The following is a 17,670-nucleotide window of genomic DNA, read 5'->3' as shown; positions in this document are numbered from 1 at the left end:
CTTGCATCACACTTAATAGTACAAAGGAACAAAGCCAGACAGTTACAATGTGCAAAAAATTTCTCCAGGAATAAAAAGATACGGGAATTGTGACATCTCCACACTCATCTTGGTTGAAGCTACCACAAAAATAAATCCACAGCCTGAAAAACAACTCATGTAGTACTTGCTCAGTCTTACTATGAACCTTGCAATATAAATGGGTTTAGATTTGTTGTTATCCAGTACAGAATAGAGCCACACAGAAATCTTTTCACAATTTTTTTTAAATTACACTCCCTATTTCACCAATCACATTCTACAACAAAAATTATAATTTTGACATTTTCCCATCAACTTCACCTTCAGTCCCTACAGCCATCCCAAGAAACAATTATTAAGAGAGGTGATTGCTGTTAAAGGTCTCATCTGCAAACTCTAATTACACCCAACATTCTAGATGCCTGGTCCCAACCACCAGAGCTTGCCTTGTCTCCTGCCTACTTCCTCCATGCCTGGGGCTCAGACTACCTCCCACACAACTGCCAGGCAAACAAAAAGTCAGTTCTCAACATCAGTAAATAAAAATAATTAAATATTAATTTATATCAGTATAAATCTATCCCTCTTTTCTTCAGTCTGGTGCCAAAAATAAAACACAGCAGTCACTGCTGTGTTTTGTGTTGGTGAAAAATGAAAAAACAAACTATTTTCAAATTATTCCTACTCCATGCACCATTTTCTTTCTCATTTGCAAATGGATTGACTTGAGTTTGAGTTTTTTTTGCTGATCTATTTTATTATTGTTAAATTGTAATCGGAGACAGGCCTGGGCTATACCAATCATAGAGCAATACTACAGGACTTGTATTAATAATTCTGAAAATTAAGTAATGCTTCGTTGTGTAGCTCTAGTGGATCTAGTTTTTTTTTTACTTTTGTTATTGAAAATTACTGATAATGATCTCCTCCAAAGGCTCAATGAACAAGTGCACTGCTCAGAGTGACACTGATGCATACAAATCAGAAAGTCCCAGGTTTGATCCCTGGTCTGTGCTGAGTCTACCAATCTCAGTCAGGATGACGACAATTGTACCTGCATCCCAGTCTAGACAGAGGAGAAGGGACAAGACAGAGAAGGGGCAAGATGTCCATGATTTCCAATGCAGGCCACTATAGAGTTTCTGCTGAAAATGCACGTCTACATCAAAAGGATCAGGCTCATGCACTATGTCCTCCAGTGTTCACTTCCTGGACTCTCAGACAATGATGACATATCACTTGGGAATGGTTCCAACTGGCAGCAGCACCTATAGAACCACATCCCCGCTTGAATCAATGCCGACAGAAAGGCGGGCGACACTGTCCAGCTTTCATCACTCCACAAGTTTGTAAAAATTGTGGTGTGCATAATTAAACATCTAATTTTATTAAGGGTCATCATCAATAGCAATAAAACATTCAAGCAAAAAAGTGAAATCACTACTTACTTAGTGGGCAACTGAATGAAATATCATGCAACAGTAAGAATCAGGTACAGAAACATCCAAAATTCTGGAAAACACAATTTTATGTCATGTTTTTGGATCAGTAACTAGCAAACAAAGCCTGTCTGGAGATTGCTGGTTGTGTTCTGTACCTGAAAAAAAAATTGCACTATGATAGAGAATTGCTCAAAAACACACAAACCTATTTGGGCTTGTCTGTAACTCACTAGAATTTGGTGTTAACAGTAAAATATCAAAATATTATATAAAGTTTTGCTTTGTCTCTGGTGGCATCTCATTGAAAATTAACATCGCATTAGTTTGGGAAGGATGGTTTTAAACATCAAGCTGCAAGAGCTAAGATGCTGTCTGACCTTGGTACTAGTTAATCTTTAGGACAAATTCCAGTCTTATTCTTCCAACAAATACATAGTCAGAACTTAAGAGCCTTGTTAGATACTTTTTTCTGGTAGTGGCAGAAGCAACATATGATTTAAACTGTCATATTGCCTTTTTTCAGTGATTATATCATTGAGATCGTGTTGTCTGATCTTTCTGTAGCATGGAATGACCAAAACAGACAACGGTATAATCTATGCATGGAAGGGCAAATCAGTCAATCATTTCTTCTGTTCTGGAGCCATCAGTAAAAGGCCAATTTCTGCTTACCCACTCTTTGCAAGAATAAGGCAGTTTCACAAGATGGGACACATGAACATTAGATTCATCAAATGTGCATTCCTACCAAACAAGCTATTTGAATTACCATTGTGAACTTCTAATTTTTCTGTTTGAAGATTAGTAAGCCATTTTATTGGTCTTGTGAGCAGCTAATGAAATTGCATCAGGCTACAAGTAGGAAGGAATATGAAGCAGTTGGCCTATTCAATCCATCCACATTTAAAAAAGTTCACTGGCAGGGAAATTATAGCTCGTTAGCAAAGCAACCACAATACAGCAAAATTTATTCCACCATAAAAATAGGAAGTGAAGGAAGAAAATAGTGCATATTCTTTCCAAATAGGACACGCCAATTTTATCTGTCTTTTGAGAAATGAATTAGCACAACTCTTACTTCCAAGATAAGACTTTATGAAATGTCTCCTTGTTCACCAAGAATCTACTGCAAATCTAGCTCATCAGTCTATAATCAATCAAGCCTGGTCACATACTATGTGCACGGTCCCAACAGCATAGACATCCCAAGATGTGAAGGGAAGGGGAGGAAATTAGAATCTGATTTCATAAAAATAGCCTCACTGTACAAAGGAAAGTGCTATTAAAAAAAACTTTTGCTTATTTTTAAACTAAAAAGTAACCAGATTCAGACTTTGGTCTAGGAGCCTTATTTATCAGTATAATTAGTATAGCATCTGCTTTCAGATTTTTCACAAAATCCTCCTCTTGGATAGTGTAACACTCACAGGTATATGGCTTTAGGTAATTACTTTAAGCAGCATCGATTTTTCATTCTTCCTCTGCACAATCTGCCCTCAATACACTTACCAGATTTAACAGGACAATCTTTGAGAGACATTTCTCCATTACGAAGATCTAGGCAGAATGGAGGAAATCCCACCATGATTTTCTGCAGTGCACATGGAATGCCAGTTAGTTCTTCTACTTTATCTTTCAACTCTTGGACACTGGACACTGAAGTCAGCCCTTGCATCAGGTGAGTTCCATTCTTTGCTTTACATCGTAAACGCAGCATTGTACTGTAGAAAGGACAATGTGACTTATTGACAATGTGCAATGAAGTACCATCTCTATAACATGCTTTTCCAATACCTTCTAGAAGATATGATCTTTCTTTTCATCATCTACACATCTATACTATATGAATTAGATACTAGAAAATCAAAGTTATTATACTACACCACATGTTATGGAACCCTTATTATCCTTGGGGTCCATAGTTATCAAATGAAACAATACACTTGCCAGATTTTCTGTTAGATGTAAACAATCAAATTTTGTTTCTCTCTTTTCAACTTGTCCAATGTAAATAAAAACTCAAATCACCAGAATAAATGTAGTGCAACATATAAGCCAACATTTCCTCTGTACTCAGTAATTATTTTTTGACAGCCTACCATAAAATCAAATGAGGAGATGGTCAGATATTACTGGATGCAGAGGTCTATTTCTACTTGGTTTCATCCTTAGTCCCCTCCTATTTCTCACCTACATGCTGCCTCTCGGCAATATCATCCGAAAAGCACAGCATTAGTTTTCACATGTATGCTGATGACACCCAGCTCTACTTCACCATGACCCCCCTCAACACTTCCACTATTGCTAAATTATCAGACTTATCAAACATCCAGTACTGGATGAGCAGCAATTGTCTTCAGTCCCCACTTTAAACTCTTATTCCTACTTACTAACTCCACCCCTCTCCCAGGCAATTGAGAGACGAAACCAATCTGTTCGTAACCTTGGTGTCATATTTGAAACCGAGAGGAGCTTCCAACCACATATCCGTGCCATTACTAAGACCGCCTGTTTCCACCTCCCTAATATCGCCCAACTGCACCCGCTGCCTCAAGCTCATCTGCTGCTAAAACCCTTATTCATGCCTTTATTACCTCTAGATTATCACAATGCACTCCTGTCTGGTCGCCCACATTCTACCCTTTGTAAACTTGAGGCCATCCAAAACTCTGCTGCCAATGTCTTTACTTGCACCAAGTCCCATTCATCTATTACCCCTGTGCTTGTTGGAGACATTGGCTCCCAGTCAAGCAACACCTTGATTTTAAAATTCTCATCCTGGTTTTCAAATTTTTCCATTGCCTTGCTCCTCCCCATCTCTGTAATCTCCTCCAGGCCCATAACCCTCAGATATCTGCATTCATCTAATCCTGGCCTCTTGAGCATCCCCAATTTTAGTTGCTCCAGGGAGGCTGTGCCTTCAGCTCCTAAACCCAAAGCTCTAGAATTACTGCCCGCCCCCCAAACCTCTCCAACTCTCTACCTCTCTTTCTTCCTTTAAGATGCTCCTTAAAACCTACCTCTTTGACCAAGCTTTTGGCTGTCTGCCCTAATATTGTCTGATGTGGCTCAGTGTCTAATTTTGCTTTATAACACTCCCGTGAAGTGCCTTGGGATGTTTTATGTTAAAATGTGCTATATAAATACAAGTTGTTGTTGTAAATGTCAATTGCATGATCTCTGTCCAGATATTTTTGTTCAGATCACAGGGATATTATCCATATAGTGCATAGGAGCAACAGTAAGCCATTCAAGCCAACATTCATAGACTCTCCCTTATCTACCATGTTACTTACTTCAAAACTTTCATATAGGTTCATTAGACCTAAATCCATACCTGATCAGATCATGTTTGTACAAGTGCTCAGTCACTCTGTTCCCAAAACTGATTCTAAAAACTTCCTCACAACAGTGCAGGCCTTTAATTTCCTAGCTTTTTTCTTCTAGCCTTCTTAAATAATGGAGTGACTTTGGCAATTTCCCAATCCAAGGGGGCAATTTCTGAATCAAGAGTGTTTTGGAAGATCATAAAAGCTTCTACAATTTCCTCATCTATTTCTTTCATTATTTTTCCATTAACATCTTTAAACTTATAACTAGCTGGTTTACATAGGAGTTATGGCACAGAAACAGACCTTTCGACCCAACTTGAGCCTCCTCCCATCCCCCTTCATCTAAATCTATCATTGCAACACTCTATTCCCTTCTCCCTCATATGCCTGTCTTGCTTCCCCTTAAATGCACCTATATCGTTCACTTCAGTCACCCAGTTCCACATTCTCACCGCTCTTTGGGTAAAGTGATTTCTTCTGAATTCCTCAGTGACTATCTTATATTGATAGCCTCTAGTTATGCCCTTCCCAAGTGGAAACATTCTCTCTATATCCACTTTATCAAAACCCTTCATAATTTTAAAGACCTCTATGATGTCAACCCTCAGCCTTTTTTAAAAAAAAGACTTAGCCTATTCATCCTTTTTTGATATGTATACCCATGCACTTCTGCTATCACCCTTATAATACTGCGCTGCACCATCTCCAGTGCCTCTATATCCCTTCTATAATATAACTACCAGAACTGTGCAGTACTCCAAGTATAGTCTAACCAAGGTTTGATACAGGTTTAGCACAAATTCCCTACTTTTCAATTCTATCCTTCTAGAAATAAAGCTTGGTGCTTGGTCTGCTTTTTAAAAATAATGGCCCTGCTAACCTGTGATGCGCCTTTTAGTGATTGGTGTTTTTGTACTCATCCCTTTGTTCCACTAACCCACCTAGACTCACGCCTTCCAAGTAATGCGACCTCCCTATTCTTCTGACCAAAATGTACGACCTCATAATCTGTGTTGATTATAAAGGCTCAGCCTCCACAAGAAGCCAAGTTTGCAGTCCAATAATATTTTAGAAATAGTGCAAATGTCACTTCAATATAGTCTGGAGAAAATGTCATTAAATGGAGATTTTTAACCAATTAAATGCCCATTCTGAAAGTTTATTAATGTCTCCTGTAATTTGTTGCATTCTCTTCAGTATTGACTATCATCCCAATTTGGTGTCATCCACAAATTTAGAAATTGTGTTTTTGATTCTAAAGTTGCTCCCCTTGATTTATTTCTAGTTTTCCTTATATCTCTAGCAGGTTATCCTCATCCCCTGCGGAGACCAACACAAAGCATTTATCCTGATTTTCAATAACAATATCACCTGCATCTATCTTTAAGGGCCCCACATTACTCTTAGTCACTCTTTCAATATATTTGTAAAAGCCTTGAGCGTTGTCTTTGTATCCCTTGCATTTTTTCTTTTATCCCCTTTATGCATTTCTTACTTTTTAAAATCCCATTGCTGTTCTTTATATCTCTTCGTGGACTCTACAGTTCTTTGCGTTTGTATAAGCCCTTTCATTTAGTTTTATACTACCTTCCTGACCAAGGTTGCATAGACCAGTTGGGTCAAATGCCCTGTTTGTGCTGTAAGTTACATCTAGGAGTGATTACGATTGCAATTCGACGAGGAGAAAAGCCAGATGACTTAATTTGCAATTTACAAGATTATGAAAATCACTTCGTTGCCTGAACTACACCGACACCACCAATCCAATTACTCATTATTCTTTACAAAATCAATAAAACTGCACAAATACTTCACAGCAACCAGAATTTGGTCTCATGAGAAGACTGGTCAGTGGACCAGATTATTTTCAGTTGGTTCACACAAGTAACAAAAAATTGTACAAAACAAAATACATTTATTTTTTTATTTTATTTAGAGATACAGCACTGAAACAGGCCCTTCAGCCCACCGAGTCTGTGCCAACCATCAACCACCCATTTATACTAATCCTACATTAATCCCATAGTCCTACCACATCCCCATCTTCCCTCAATTCCCCTACCTACACTAGGGGCAATTTATTATGGCCAATTTACCTATCAACCTGCAAGTCTTTGGCTGTGGGAGGAAACCGGAGCACCCGGCGAAAACCCAAATTTAAAAATACATTTATCATTAGAGGGAATTTTATATGCCCTCTATTTCAAAATGCAGTTTTACTTCCATTAAGTTAAGTCACATAGTATACCATTTAAAACTCAGCTAGTCTGTACTGAAGACAACGCTTTTAATCAATTTCAGCAGTTGTACTGCAGATTGATCAGTTCCAGACTCAGATTTCCATTGAAGAAAATTCCACTAAAACTAGGCGTTCATCGACAACTTGTATTTATATAATCGCCTTTAATGCAATAAACCATCCCAAGGCACTTCAGAGGCATTATAAAACAAAATATGACACCGATCCATGTAAGGAGCGATTTGGGCAGATGACCAAAGGTTTGGTCAAAGAAGTAGGTTTTAAGGAATGTCTTAATGGAGGTGGAGAGGTGTAGGGAGGGAATTCTAGAGCTTAGGACCTAGGCAGCTGAAGGAACGGCCAACAATGGTGAACAGATAAAAATCTGGGATGTTCAAGAGGTTGAGTTTAGGAGCAGAGATATCAGAGATTTGTAGGGCTGGAGGAATCACAGAGTGGAGGGGCCAGGCTTTGGAAGGATTTGAAAACATGGATGAAAATGTTAAAATTGAGGCGTTGCTAAAACAGGGGGGAGGCAGTGGAGTAGTGGTATTGTCACTGGACTAGTAACCCAGAGACCCAGGGTATTGCTCTGGTGACATGCGTTCAAATTCCACCACAGCAGAAGGCGGTATTTGAATTCAATTAATAAATCTGGAATTAAAAGCTATTCTAATGATGGCCATGAAACAATTGTTGATTGTTGTAAAAACCCATCTGGTTCACTAATGCCCTTTAGGGAAGGAAATCTGCTGTCCTTACCTGGTCTGGCCTACATGTGACTCCAGACCCACAGCAATGTGGTTGACTCTTACATGCCCTCTGAAATGGCCGAGCAAGCCACTCAGTTGTATCTAACTGCTACGAAGTCAATAAAAAGGAATGAAACCGGACGGACCACCCGGCATCGACCTAGGCACCGGAAACGACAACGGTAAATGCAGCCCTGTCGACCCTGCAAAGTCCTCCTTACTAACATCTGGGGGCTTGTGCCAAAGTTGGGAGAGCTGTCCCACAGATTAGTCAAGCAACAGCCTGACATAGTCATACTCACGGAATCATACCTTACAATGTCCCAGACACTGCCATCACCATCCCTGGGTATGTCCTGTCCCACCGGCAGGACAGACCCACCAGAAGTGGTGGCACAGTGGTATGCAGTAGGGAGGGAGTTGCCCTGGGAGTCCTCAACATCAACACCAGACCCCATGAAGTGTCATGGCATCAGATCAAACATGGACAAGGAAACCTCCTGCTGATTACCATCTACCGCCCTCCCTCAGCTGATGAGTCAGTACTCCTCCATGTTGAACAGCACTTGGAGGAAGCACTGAGGGTGGCGAGGGCACAAAATGTACTCTGGGTGGGGGACTTCAATGTCCATCACCAAGAGTGGCTCGGTAGCACCACTACTGACCAAGCTGGCTGAGTCCTAAAGGACATATCTGCTAGACTGGGTATGCGGCAGGTGGTGAGGGAACCAACAAGAGGGGAAAACATACTTGACCTCGTCCTCACCAATCTGCCTGCCGCAGATGCATCTGTCCATGACAGTATTGGTAGGAGTGACCGCTGCACATTGTGGAGACAAAGTCCCGCCTTCTCATTGAGGACACCCTCCATCGTGTTGTGTGGCACTACCACCGTGCTAAATGGGATAGATTTCGAACAGATCTAGCAATGCAAAACTGGGCATCCATGAGGCGCTGTGGGCCATCAGCAGCAGCAGAATTGTACTCAACCACAATCTGTAACCTCATGGTCCAGCATATCCCCCACTCTTCACTTATCATCAAGCCAGGAGACCAACCCTGGTTCAATGAAGAGTGCAGGAGGGCATGCCAGGAGCAGCACCAGGCAAACCTCAAAATGAGGCGTCAACCTGGTGAAGCTACAACACAGGACTATCTGCGTACCAAACTGCATAATCAGCATGCAATAGACAGAGCTACGCGATCCCATAACCATCGGATCAGATCTAAGCTCTGCAGTCCTGCCACATCCAGCCGTGAATGGTGGTGGACATTTAAACAACTAACTGGAGGAGGTGGCTCCACAAATATCCCCATCCTCAATGATGGGGGAGCCCAGCACATCAGTGCGAAAGATAAGGCTGAAGCATTGCAACAATCTTCAGCCAGAAGTGCTGAGCTGATGATCCATCTCGGCCTCCTCCTGAAGTCCCCAGCATCACAGATGCCAGACTTCAGCCAATTCGATTCACTCCGCGTGATATCAAGAAACGACTGAAGGCACTGGATACTGCAAAAGCTACGGACCCTGACAATATTCCGGCAATAGTACTGAAGACCTGGGCTCCAGAACTTGCCGCGCCCCTAGCCAAGCTGTTCCAGTACAGCTACAACACTAGCATCTACCCTGTAATGTGCAAAATTGTCCAGATATGTCCTGTACTCAAAATGCAGTACACTCCAACCCAGCCAATTATCGCCCCATTAGTCTACTCTTGATCCTCGATCAGTAAATTGATGGAAGGTGTCACTAACAATGCTATCAACCACTTGCTTAGAAATAACCTGCTCAGTGACGCTTAGTTTGAGTTCTGCCAGGGCCACTCAACTCCTGACCTCAGGACAGTCTTGGTTCAAACATGGACAAAAGGGCTGAACTCAAGAGGTGAGGTGAGAGTGACTGCCCTTGACATCAAGGCAGCATTTGACCAAGTATGGCATCAAGGAGCCCTAGCAAAACTGAGGTCATTGGGAATCAGGGGGAAAACCCTCCGCTGGCTGGAGTCATACCTAGCGCAAAGGAAGATGGTTGTGGTTGTTGGTCAATCATCTGAGCTCCGGGACATCACTGCAGGAGTTCCTCAGGGTAGTGTCTTAGGCCCAACCGTCTTCAACTGCTTCATCAATGACCTTCCTTCAATCATAAGGTCAGAAGTGGTGATGTTCACTGATGATTACACAATGTTCGGCACCACTCGTGACTCCTCAGATACTGAAGCAGTCCATGCAGAAATGCAGCAAGACCTGGACCATATCCAGGCTTGGGCTGATAAGTGGCAGTAACATTCGCGCCACACAAGTGCCAGGCAATGACCATCGCCAACGAGAGAATCTAACCATCTCCCTTTGACATTCAACAGCATTACCATCGCTGAATCCCCCACTATCAACATTCTAGGGGCTACCATTGACCAGAAACAGAACTGGAGTAGCCATATAAATACCATGGCTACAAGAGCAGGTCAGAGGCTAGGAATCCTGAGGCGAGTAACTCACCTCCTGACTCCCCAAAGCTTGTCCACCATCTACAAGGCACAAGTCAGGAGTGTTATGGAATACTCTCCACTTGCCTGGATGGATGCAGCTCCAAAAACACTCAAGAAGCTCGACACCATACAGGACAAAGCAGAACGCTTGACTGGCACCCCATCTACAAACATTCACTCCCTCCACCACCGATGCACAGTGGCAGCAGTGTGTACCATCTACAAGATGCACTGCAGCAATGTACCAAGGCTCCTTAGACAGCACCTTCCAAACCTGTGACCTCTAACAACTAGAAGGACAAGGGCAGCAAATGCTTGGGAACACCACCACCTGCAAGTTCCCCTCCAAGTCACACACCATCCTGACTTGGAACTATATCGCCGTTCCTTCACTGTCGCTGGGTCAAAATCCTGGAACTCCCTCCCTAACAGCACTGTGGGTATACCTACCCCAAATGGACAGCAGCGGTTGAAGAAGGCAGCTCACCACCACCAAGGGCAATTAGGGATGGCCTGGCCAGCGACACCCACATCCCACGAATGAATTAAATAAAAATAAGGAGCCAGCGTAGGTCAGCTAACACAGGGTTGATGCGTGAATGGGATTTGGTGAGAGTTAGACTATAAAATTTAGTTCCAGTAGTTGGTTATTTTGGAAATCTCACAGGCTGCAACAGATTGAAAATTGTTAGTACGTTATTCTTGGTGTTGCACTATAGTTAATCTGAGCTTTTTCCCAGGTGCCAACCATGGCTCAGTGGTAGCACTCTCTCCTTTTGATTCAGGTGGTCATTGGTTCAATGGGGGTGGTAGCATAGTTGTTATGTTACTGGACTAGTAATCTGGAGACACGAGTTCAAATCCTACCAAAGCAGCTGGGGAATTTAAATTCAATTATAAAATAAATCTCGAACAAAAAGCAAGAATCAGTAATGGTGACCATAAAACTACCAGACTGATGCAAATGCTTCAGCCAGAAGAGCCGATTGGATCCCTCGATGATCCTTCTCGGCCTCCTCCTGAGGTCTCCAACATCACAGATGCCAATCTTCAGCCAATCTGATTCACGCCACGTGATATCAAGAAATGGCTGAAGGCACTGGATACTGCAAAGGCTATGGACCCTGAAAACATTCCAGCAATAGTACTTGTGCTCCAAAACTAGCCACACCCCTAGCCAAGCTATTCCAGTACAATTACAACACTGACATCTAACTGGCAATGTAGAAAATTGCCTAGGTATGTCCTGGCCACAAAAAGCAGGACAAATCCAACCCAGCCAATTACCACCTTATCAGTCTACTTGCGATCATCAGCAAAGTGATGGAAGGGGTCGTCGATAGTGCTATCAAGCAGTGCTTGCTCAGCAATAACCTGTTCACTGACAGTTTGGGTTCTGCCAGGGCCACTCAGTTCCTGACCTCATTAAAGCCTTGGTCCAAACATGGACAAAACTGCTGAACTCCAGAGGTGAGATGAGAGTGACTGCCCTTGACATCAAATCAGCATCTGACCGAGTCTGGCATCAAGAAGCCCTAGCAAAACAGGAGTCAATGGGAATCAGGGAGAAAACTTTCCGCTGGTTGGAGTCATAGCTAGCACAAAAGAAGATGGTTATGGTTGTTGGAGGTCAATCATACCAGGACATCACTGCAGGAGTTCTTCAGGGTAGTGTCCTAGGCACAACCATCTTCAGCTGCTTCAATGACCTGCCAGCCATCATAAGGTCAGAAGCGGGGATGTTCGCTGGTGATTGCACAATGTTCAGCACTATTCACGACTCCTCAGATACTGAAGCAGCCCATGTCCAGATGCAGCAAGACCTGGGCAACATACAGGCTTGGGTCGATAAGTGGCAAGTAACAAGCACCACACAAGTGCCAGGCAATGACATCTTAAGCAAGAGAGAATCTAAGCATCGCCCCTTGATAGTCAATGGAATTACCATCACTGTATCCCCCACTATCAACATCATGGGAGTTACCAGAAACTGAACCAGCCACATAAATGCTGGGGTTACAAGAACAGGTCAGAGACTAGGAATTCTGAGGCGGGTAACTTACCTCCCGTCTCCCCAGTGCCTGTCTACCATCTACAAGACACAAGTCAGGAGTGTGATAGAATACTTTCCATTTGCCTGGATGGGTGCAGCTCCAACAACACTCGAGGAGTTCAATACCATCTAGGACAAAGCAGCCTGTTTGATTGGCATCCCGTTCACCATCTTAAACATTCACCCTCCTCACCACCAAAGCACAGTGGCAGCAGTGTGCACCATCTACAAGATGCACTGCAGCAACTCACCAAGGTTCCTTCGACAGTACCGTCTGAACCCGTGACCTCTACCAACTAGAAGGACAAGGGAAGCAGATGCATGGGAACACCACCACCTGCAAGTTCACCTCCAAGCCACACACCATCCTGACTTGGAACTATATCGCCATTCCTTCACTGTCCCTGGGCCAAATTCTTGAAACTCCCTTCCCAACAAACCCTCACCCAAGGACTGCAGCGGTTCAAGGTGGCAGCTCATTGCCACCTTCTCAAGGGCAACTAGGGATGGGCAATAAATCTTGCTCTAGCCGTCAACACCCACATCCCACAAACAAATAAAAAAAAGCTGCAAGTCCTAAAGGACATAGCTGCTAGACTGGGTCTGCAACTGTAAGGGAAATAAAGCAAGGGAAAAACCTACTTGACCGTAATCTTTTGCAGACGCACCTACTGATGAAAATATTGGTAGTTGTGACTACCACATAGTCCTTGTAGAGATGAACTTCCATCTTCACAGAAGACACCTTCCATCGTGTTGCGTGGCACTACCACCATCCTAAATGCAATAGACTCAGAACGGAGCAAGCAGCTCAAACTAGGCACCCATGAGAGGTTATAGGCCATCAGCAGCAGCAGAATTGTAATCCACCACAATCTTTAACCTCATGACCGCTCACTCTACCATTACTATCAAGCTAGGGGACAAACTCTGGTTCAATGAGGAGTGTAGGACAGCATGACAGGAGGCGGGTTAAGCATATCTAAAATTGAATTGCCGATCTGTTGAAGTTACAACACAGGATATTAAACAGCCAAAGCAGCATGCTACTCTCTAAGCCATTTGATCCCACAACCAATGGATCAGGTCAAAGCTCTGAAGTCCTGCCACATCCAGTTGAGAACAGTGGTGGACAATTAAACAATGGGAGGAGGAGGCTCCAAAAATATCCCCATCCTCAATAATGGGGGAGCCCACCACAAATGCAAAAGACAAGGCTTCAGCGTTTGCAGCCTTCTTCAGCCTGAAGTGCTGAGCGGATCACAGTTGCCAGTCTTCGGCCAATTCGATTTACTCCATGAGATAACAAGAAACAGCCGAGCACACTGAATACAGCAAAGGCTGTGGGCCCAGACAACACCCCAGCTGTGCAGCTCAAGATTTGTGCTTCAGAACGACCTGTTCCAGTACAGCTATAACACTGGCATCTACCTGACAAAGTGGAAAATTTCCCCAATATCTCCAGTTCACAAAAAGCAGGGCAAATCCAATCTGGCCAATCACTTCTCAGTCTACTGTCAATCATCAACAAAATGATGGAAGGTGTCATTGGCAATGCTACCAAGCATGACTCACCAATAACCTGTTCAGTTTGAGTTGTGCCAAGACCACTCAACTCCAGCCCTCATTACAGTCAAACATGGAGAAAACAGCTGAATTCCAGAGGTGGAGGTGAAAGTGAGTGCCCTTGACATCAAGGCAGCATTTGACCAAACTTGGCATCAAAAAGCCTGAGTAAAACTGAAGTCAGTGGGAATCAAGGGGGAAAACTCTCCACTGGTTGGAGTCATACCTAGTAGAAAGGAAGATGGTTGTGGTTTTTGGAAACCAACCAGCTCAGTCGCAGGACATCGCTGTAGGAGTTCCTCACGGTAGTGTCCTAGGCCCAACAATCTTCAGCTGCTTCAATGACTAACGCTCCATCATAAGGTTCGAAATGGGGATGTTCATTGATGATTGCAGAGTGTTCAGTTCCATTTACAGCTCTTCAGATAATGAAGCAGCTCATGCCCGCTTGCAGTCAGACCTGGACAACATTCGGTGACAAGTAACTTTGTGCCACACGAGTGGTCATGCAATGACCATCTCTAACAAAAGAGAATATAATCATCTCTCCTTGACATTCAAAGGCATTACCATCGATGAATTCCCCCAGCATCAGCATTCTGGGGGTTAACCTTAACCAGGATCTTAACCAGCCATATAAATTCTGTAGCAACAAGAGCAGGTCAGAGTCTGGGGGGGGAAAAAGGTTTGTGAGAATGGTTCCAGGGACGAGGGTCTAAAGCTACATGGATAAATTGGAGAAGCTGGGGCTGTTCTCCTCAGAGAAGAGAAGGTTGAGAGGAGATTTGATAGCGGTATTCAAAATCATGGAGTCTGAACAGAGTAGATAGGGAGAAACTGTCCCCATTGACGGAAGGGTAGAAAACCAGGGGACACTGATTTCAGGTGAACAGTAAATAAACAGGAGCAACATGAGGAAAAACTTTTTTTTAAAAAAAACACAGGGTGTGGCTAGGATCGGGAATGCACTGCCTGAGAATGTGGTGGAGGTAGATTCAATCATAGCTTTGAAAAAGGAATTGGTTAATTATCTGAAGAAAAAACATTTTCAGGTCTACCGGGAAAAGGATAGGGGAGTGGGACTAGCTGAGTTGCTCTTGCAGAGAGCTGGCACAGACTGGAGGGGCTGAATGGCCTATTCTGTGTTGTAACCATTCTATTCAATGATTCTATTCTAATTCTGCAGCAAGTCACACACCTCCTGACTCACATGTGATGGAATACAACTCATTTCCCTGGATGGGTACAGCTCCAACAACACTCAAGAAGCGCAACACCATCCAGGACAAAGCAGCTCACTTGATTGATACCCCATCCACCACCTTAAACATTCACTCCCTCCACCACAGACACATACAGGCAGCAGTGTGTACCATCTACAAGATGTACTGCAACAATTCACCTAGAACAAGGGCAGCAGACACATGGGAACTCCACCACATGCACGTTACCTCCAAGGTGCACGTTACCTCCAAGTCACACACCATCCTGACTTGGAAATATATCATTTCTTTATTGTCACTGGGTCACAATTCTGGAACTCCCTACCTAACAGCACCATGGGTGTACCCACACGTGACTGCAACGGTTCAAGAAGGTGCCTCAGCAGCACCTTCTCAGGGCCAATTAGGGATAACCAATAATGCTGGCCTTTCCAACAACATCCACATCCTATGAACAAATATTTTTAAAAAAATTCCAGTCCAGAGCTTCAGCAACCAAGCCAGGCTAACACTTTGTACAGTACTGAGGGAGCGCTGCACTATTGCAGGTGCTGTGCCAGCTGTAGGATGAGACTGTCTAGTGGTGCATAAAAGTGGACATAAAAGATCCTGCAACACTATTTTGAAGAGGGGTGTGCTCCCCAGTGTCCTGGCCAATATTTGTCTTCATCAACATCATGAAAACAGATTACGCTGTGCTGAGGCCCACTTGTTTGGGAATTAGGCAAGTGGCATGCTAATGAAACCCGGCCATTAAAATAAGCCAAGATTGACAGATTGGCCACTTGCTGGGCCGTGCTCCTACTCAAAAGATAAAATCAATCCAAATGATATAGCAATAAATTCACAAAAATAAGTTACAAGAGGTTCTGAGCAAGAAAAGCAGAATCTTACTAAAAATTGCTTAATATGTACTCTGAAGTTTGTCTCTTAAATGAGAAGGCATTACAGTTGACCTGGGCAAACATGAAGGTGAGTGATAACTGTGCGCAGCAACTTGAATGTTATCTGTTTCAGGACAACTAAAAAGGGTTATGGTTTTGTTTTGGCAAAGTTTATTACACTGAGTGACTAAGAAAAAAAAAGCCCAGGTTGCCCTGATATTTTTGTTATTTTCTGCTTAATGTAGTATCTTTGATAGCTGAGGATAATGGCTGAATGGTAATAACAGATGGAGGAATAACTGTAGTAAAGCAGTATTATTTTTTCAATACACAATTCAGCATTTGTAAATGTTGAGAAGATGCAAAAAGATAATACCAGAACTAAGAGGAAATGCTTATTAAGAAAGGCTGAACAAGTTGGGGGCTCTTTTCTCTAGAAAAGTGAAGCGGAAGGGTCACCCCATTGAGGTCTTTAAGATTATGAAAAGGTTTGATAGGGTAGCTGTAGAGAAGATGTTTCCACTTGTGGGGGAGACCAAAACTGGGGGACACATGACTCTATGGCTCCAAGGTAGCTGCCAATAAATCCAGTAGGGAATGTTACATCAGTATTTACCGTACAGAGATACCAAGGCAACTAATATTCATTCAGGGACAGGGACTCATTGAAACGAAGCCAAATAACAGTAATGAAGAAAATAATGGCATTAAGGAGTGTTAAATCCCAGGGCCAGATAGTTTCCACACAGGGTTTTAAAAGGAAATGAAAACATTGCAGATACCCCAGCTATAATTTTCCAAATTTCTCTTGATTTGGCAGCATTCCCTTTAGATTGGAAAATTGCACATGTTACTCCACTATTTAAGAAAGATGAGAGAGGAAAACCAGAGAATTATAGACCAGTTAGCCTAACATTCGCTGTCAGGAAATTACTAGAGTCTACAATTAAGGATAGAGTGACTGAACACCTTGCACTACCAGGAAAAAGAAATTCAATAATTTCCCTCTTCAGCTGATCAGAGGGAGCCAACATGGATTTATAAAGGGTAGGTCATGCCTGATAAACCTGATCAAATTTTTTGAAGAGGTGACTAAAGTAGTGGACAGGGCAATGTCAATGTATGTTATTTATATGGACTTCCAAAAGGCATTTGATAAAGTCCATAAGGAGACTGAGCGAGACCGGCACAGTTTAAAAGAGCAGCAGCAGTGGGAAGGAGCAAGACTAAGTGAGACCGGCACAGTTCAAAAGAGCAGTGGTGGTGGGAAAGACTGAGATCAAGGCGGACCTACCAGGGGACAGGCACCAGTGAGCGGGAGTTCCAGCGGCTTAAAAGAGGCATACTCTCACAGGGACAGCAAGAGAGTTCCACGATTGACGTCACAGTTGAGAAAGTGACATGCTGCAAGGGGAGGCAGCTGATTGCTAAGTAGGAACAGGTGGGTATTTCTACTTTTTTTTTTACTACTTTCAGTAGCTGAAGTAAAAGTAAAGGTAGGAACTTTAGATTGTAGTAGGTCGTGTTTGGAGTGGAATAAGGTCCCTAGAGTAATTAGTACTCCAAATTAAAGGGAGTAACTAAGGAGCTTAATCTAAAGGTAAGTCATGGTAGGAGAGCTCAGCCCCGTGGCATGCTCTTCCTGTGCTATGTGGGAAATCAGGGACACTTT

At 43.0% G+C, this 17,670-nt stretch overlaps 1 protein-coding gene across 2 annotated transcripts in view; it reads right to left on the bottom strand.

Moving 5' to 3' along the window:
* yod1 (YOD1 deubiquitinase) overlaps window positions 1–17,670 on the bottom strand; it is a 36,171-nt gene that overhangs the window by 9,010 nt on the left and 9,491 nt on the right. For both annotated transcript variants that reach the window (XM_068057258.1, XM_068057260.1), the window contains exon 2: window positions 2,973–3,184. In XM_068057258.1, the coding sequence (XP_067913359.1) occupies window positions 2,973–3,184 (212 nt within the window). The remainder of the gene's footprint in view (window positions 1–2,972; window positions 3,185–17,670) is intronic.

The sequence above is a fragment of the Heterodontus francisci genome, chromosome 25 (genome assembly GCF_036365525.1).
Source record: "Heterodontus francisci isolate sHetFra1 chromosome 25, sHetFra1.hap1, whole genome shotgun sequence".
Taxonomy (NCBI): Eukaryota; Metazoa; Chordata; class Chondrichthyes; order Heterodontiformes; family Heterodontidae; genus Heterodontus; species Heterodontus francisci.
The sequence above is the reverse complement of the archived record's forward strand: the minus strand, read 5'-3'. Positions and strand labels throughout refer to the sequence as shown.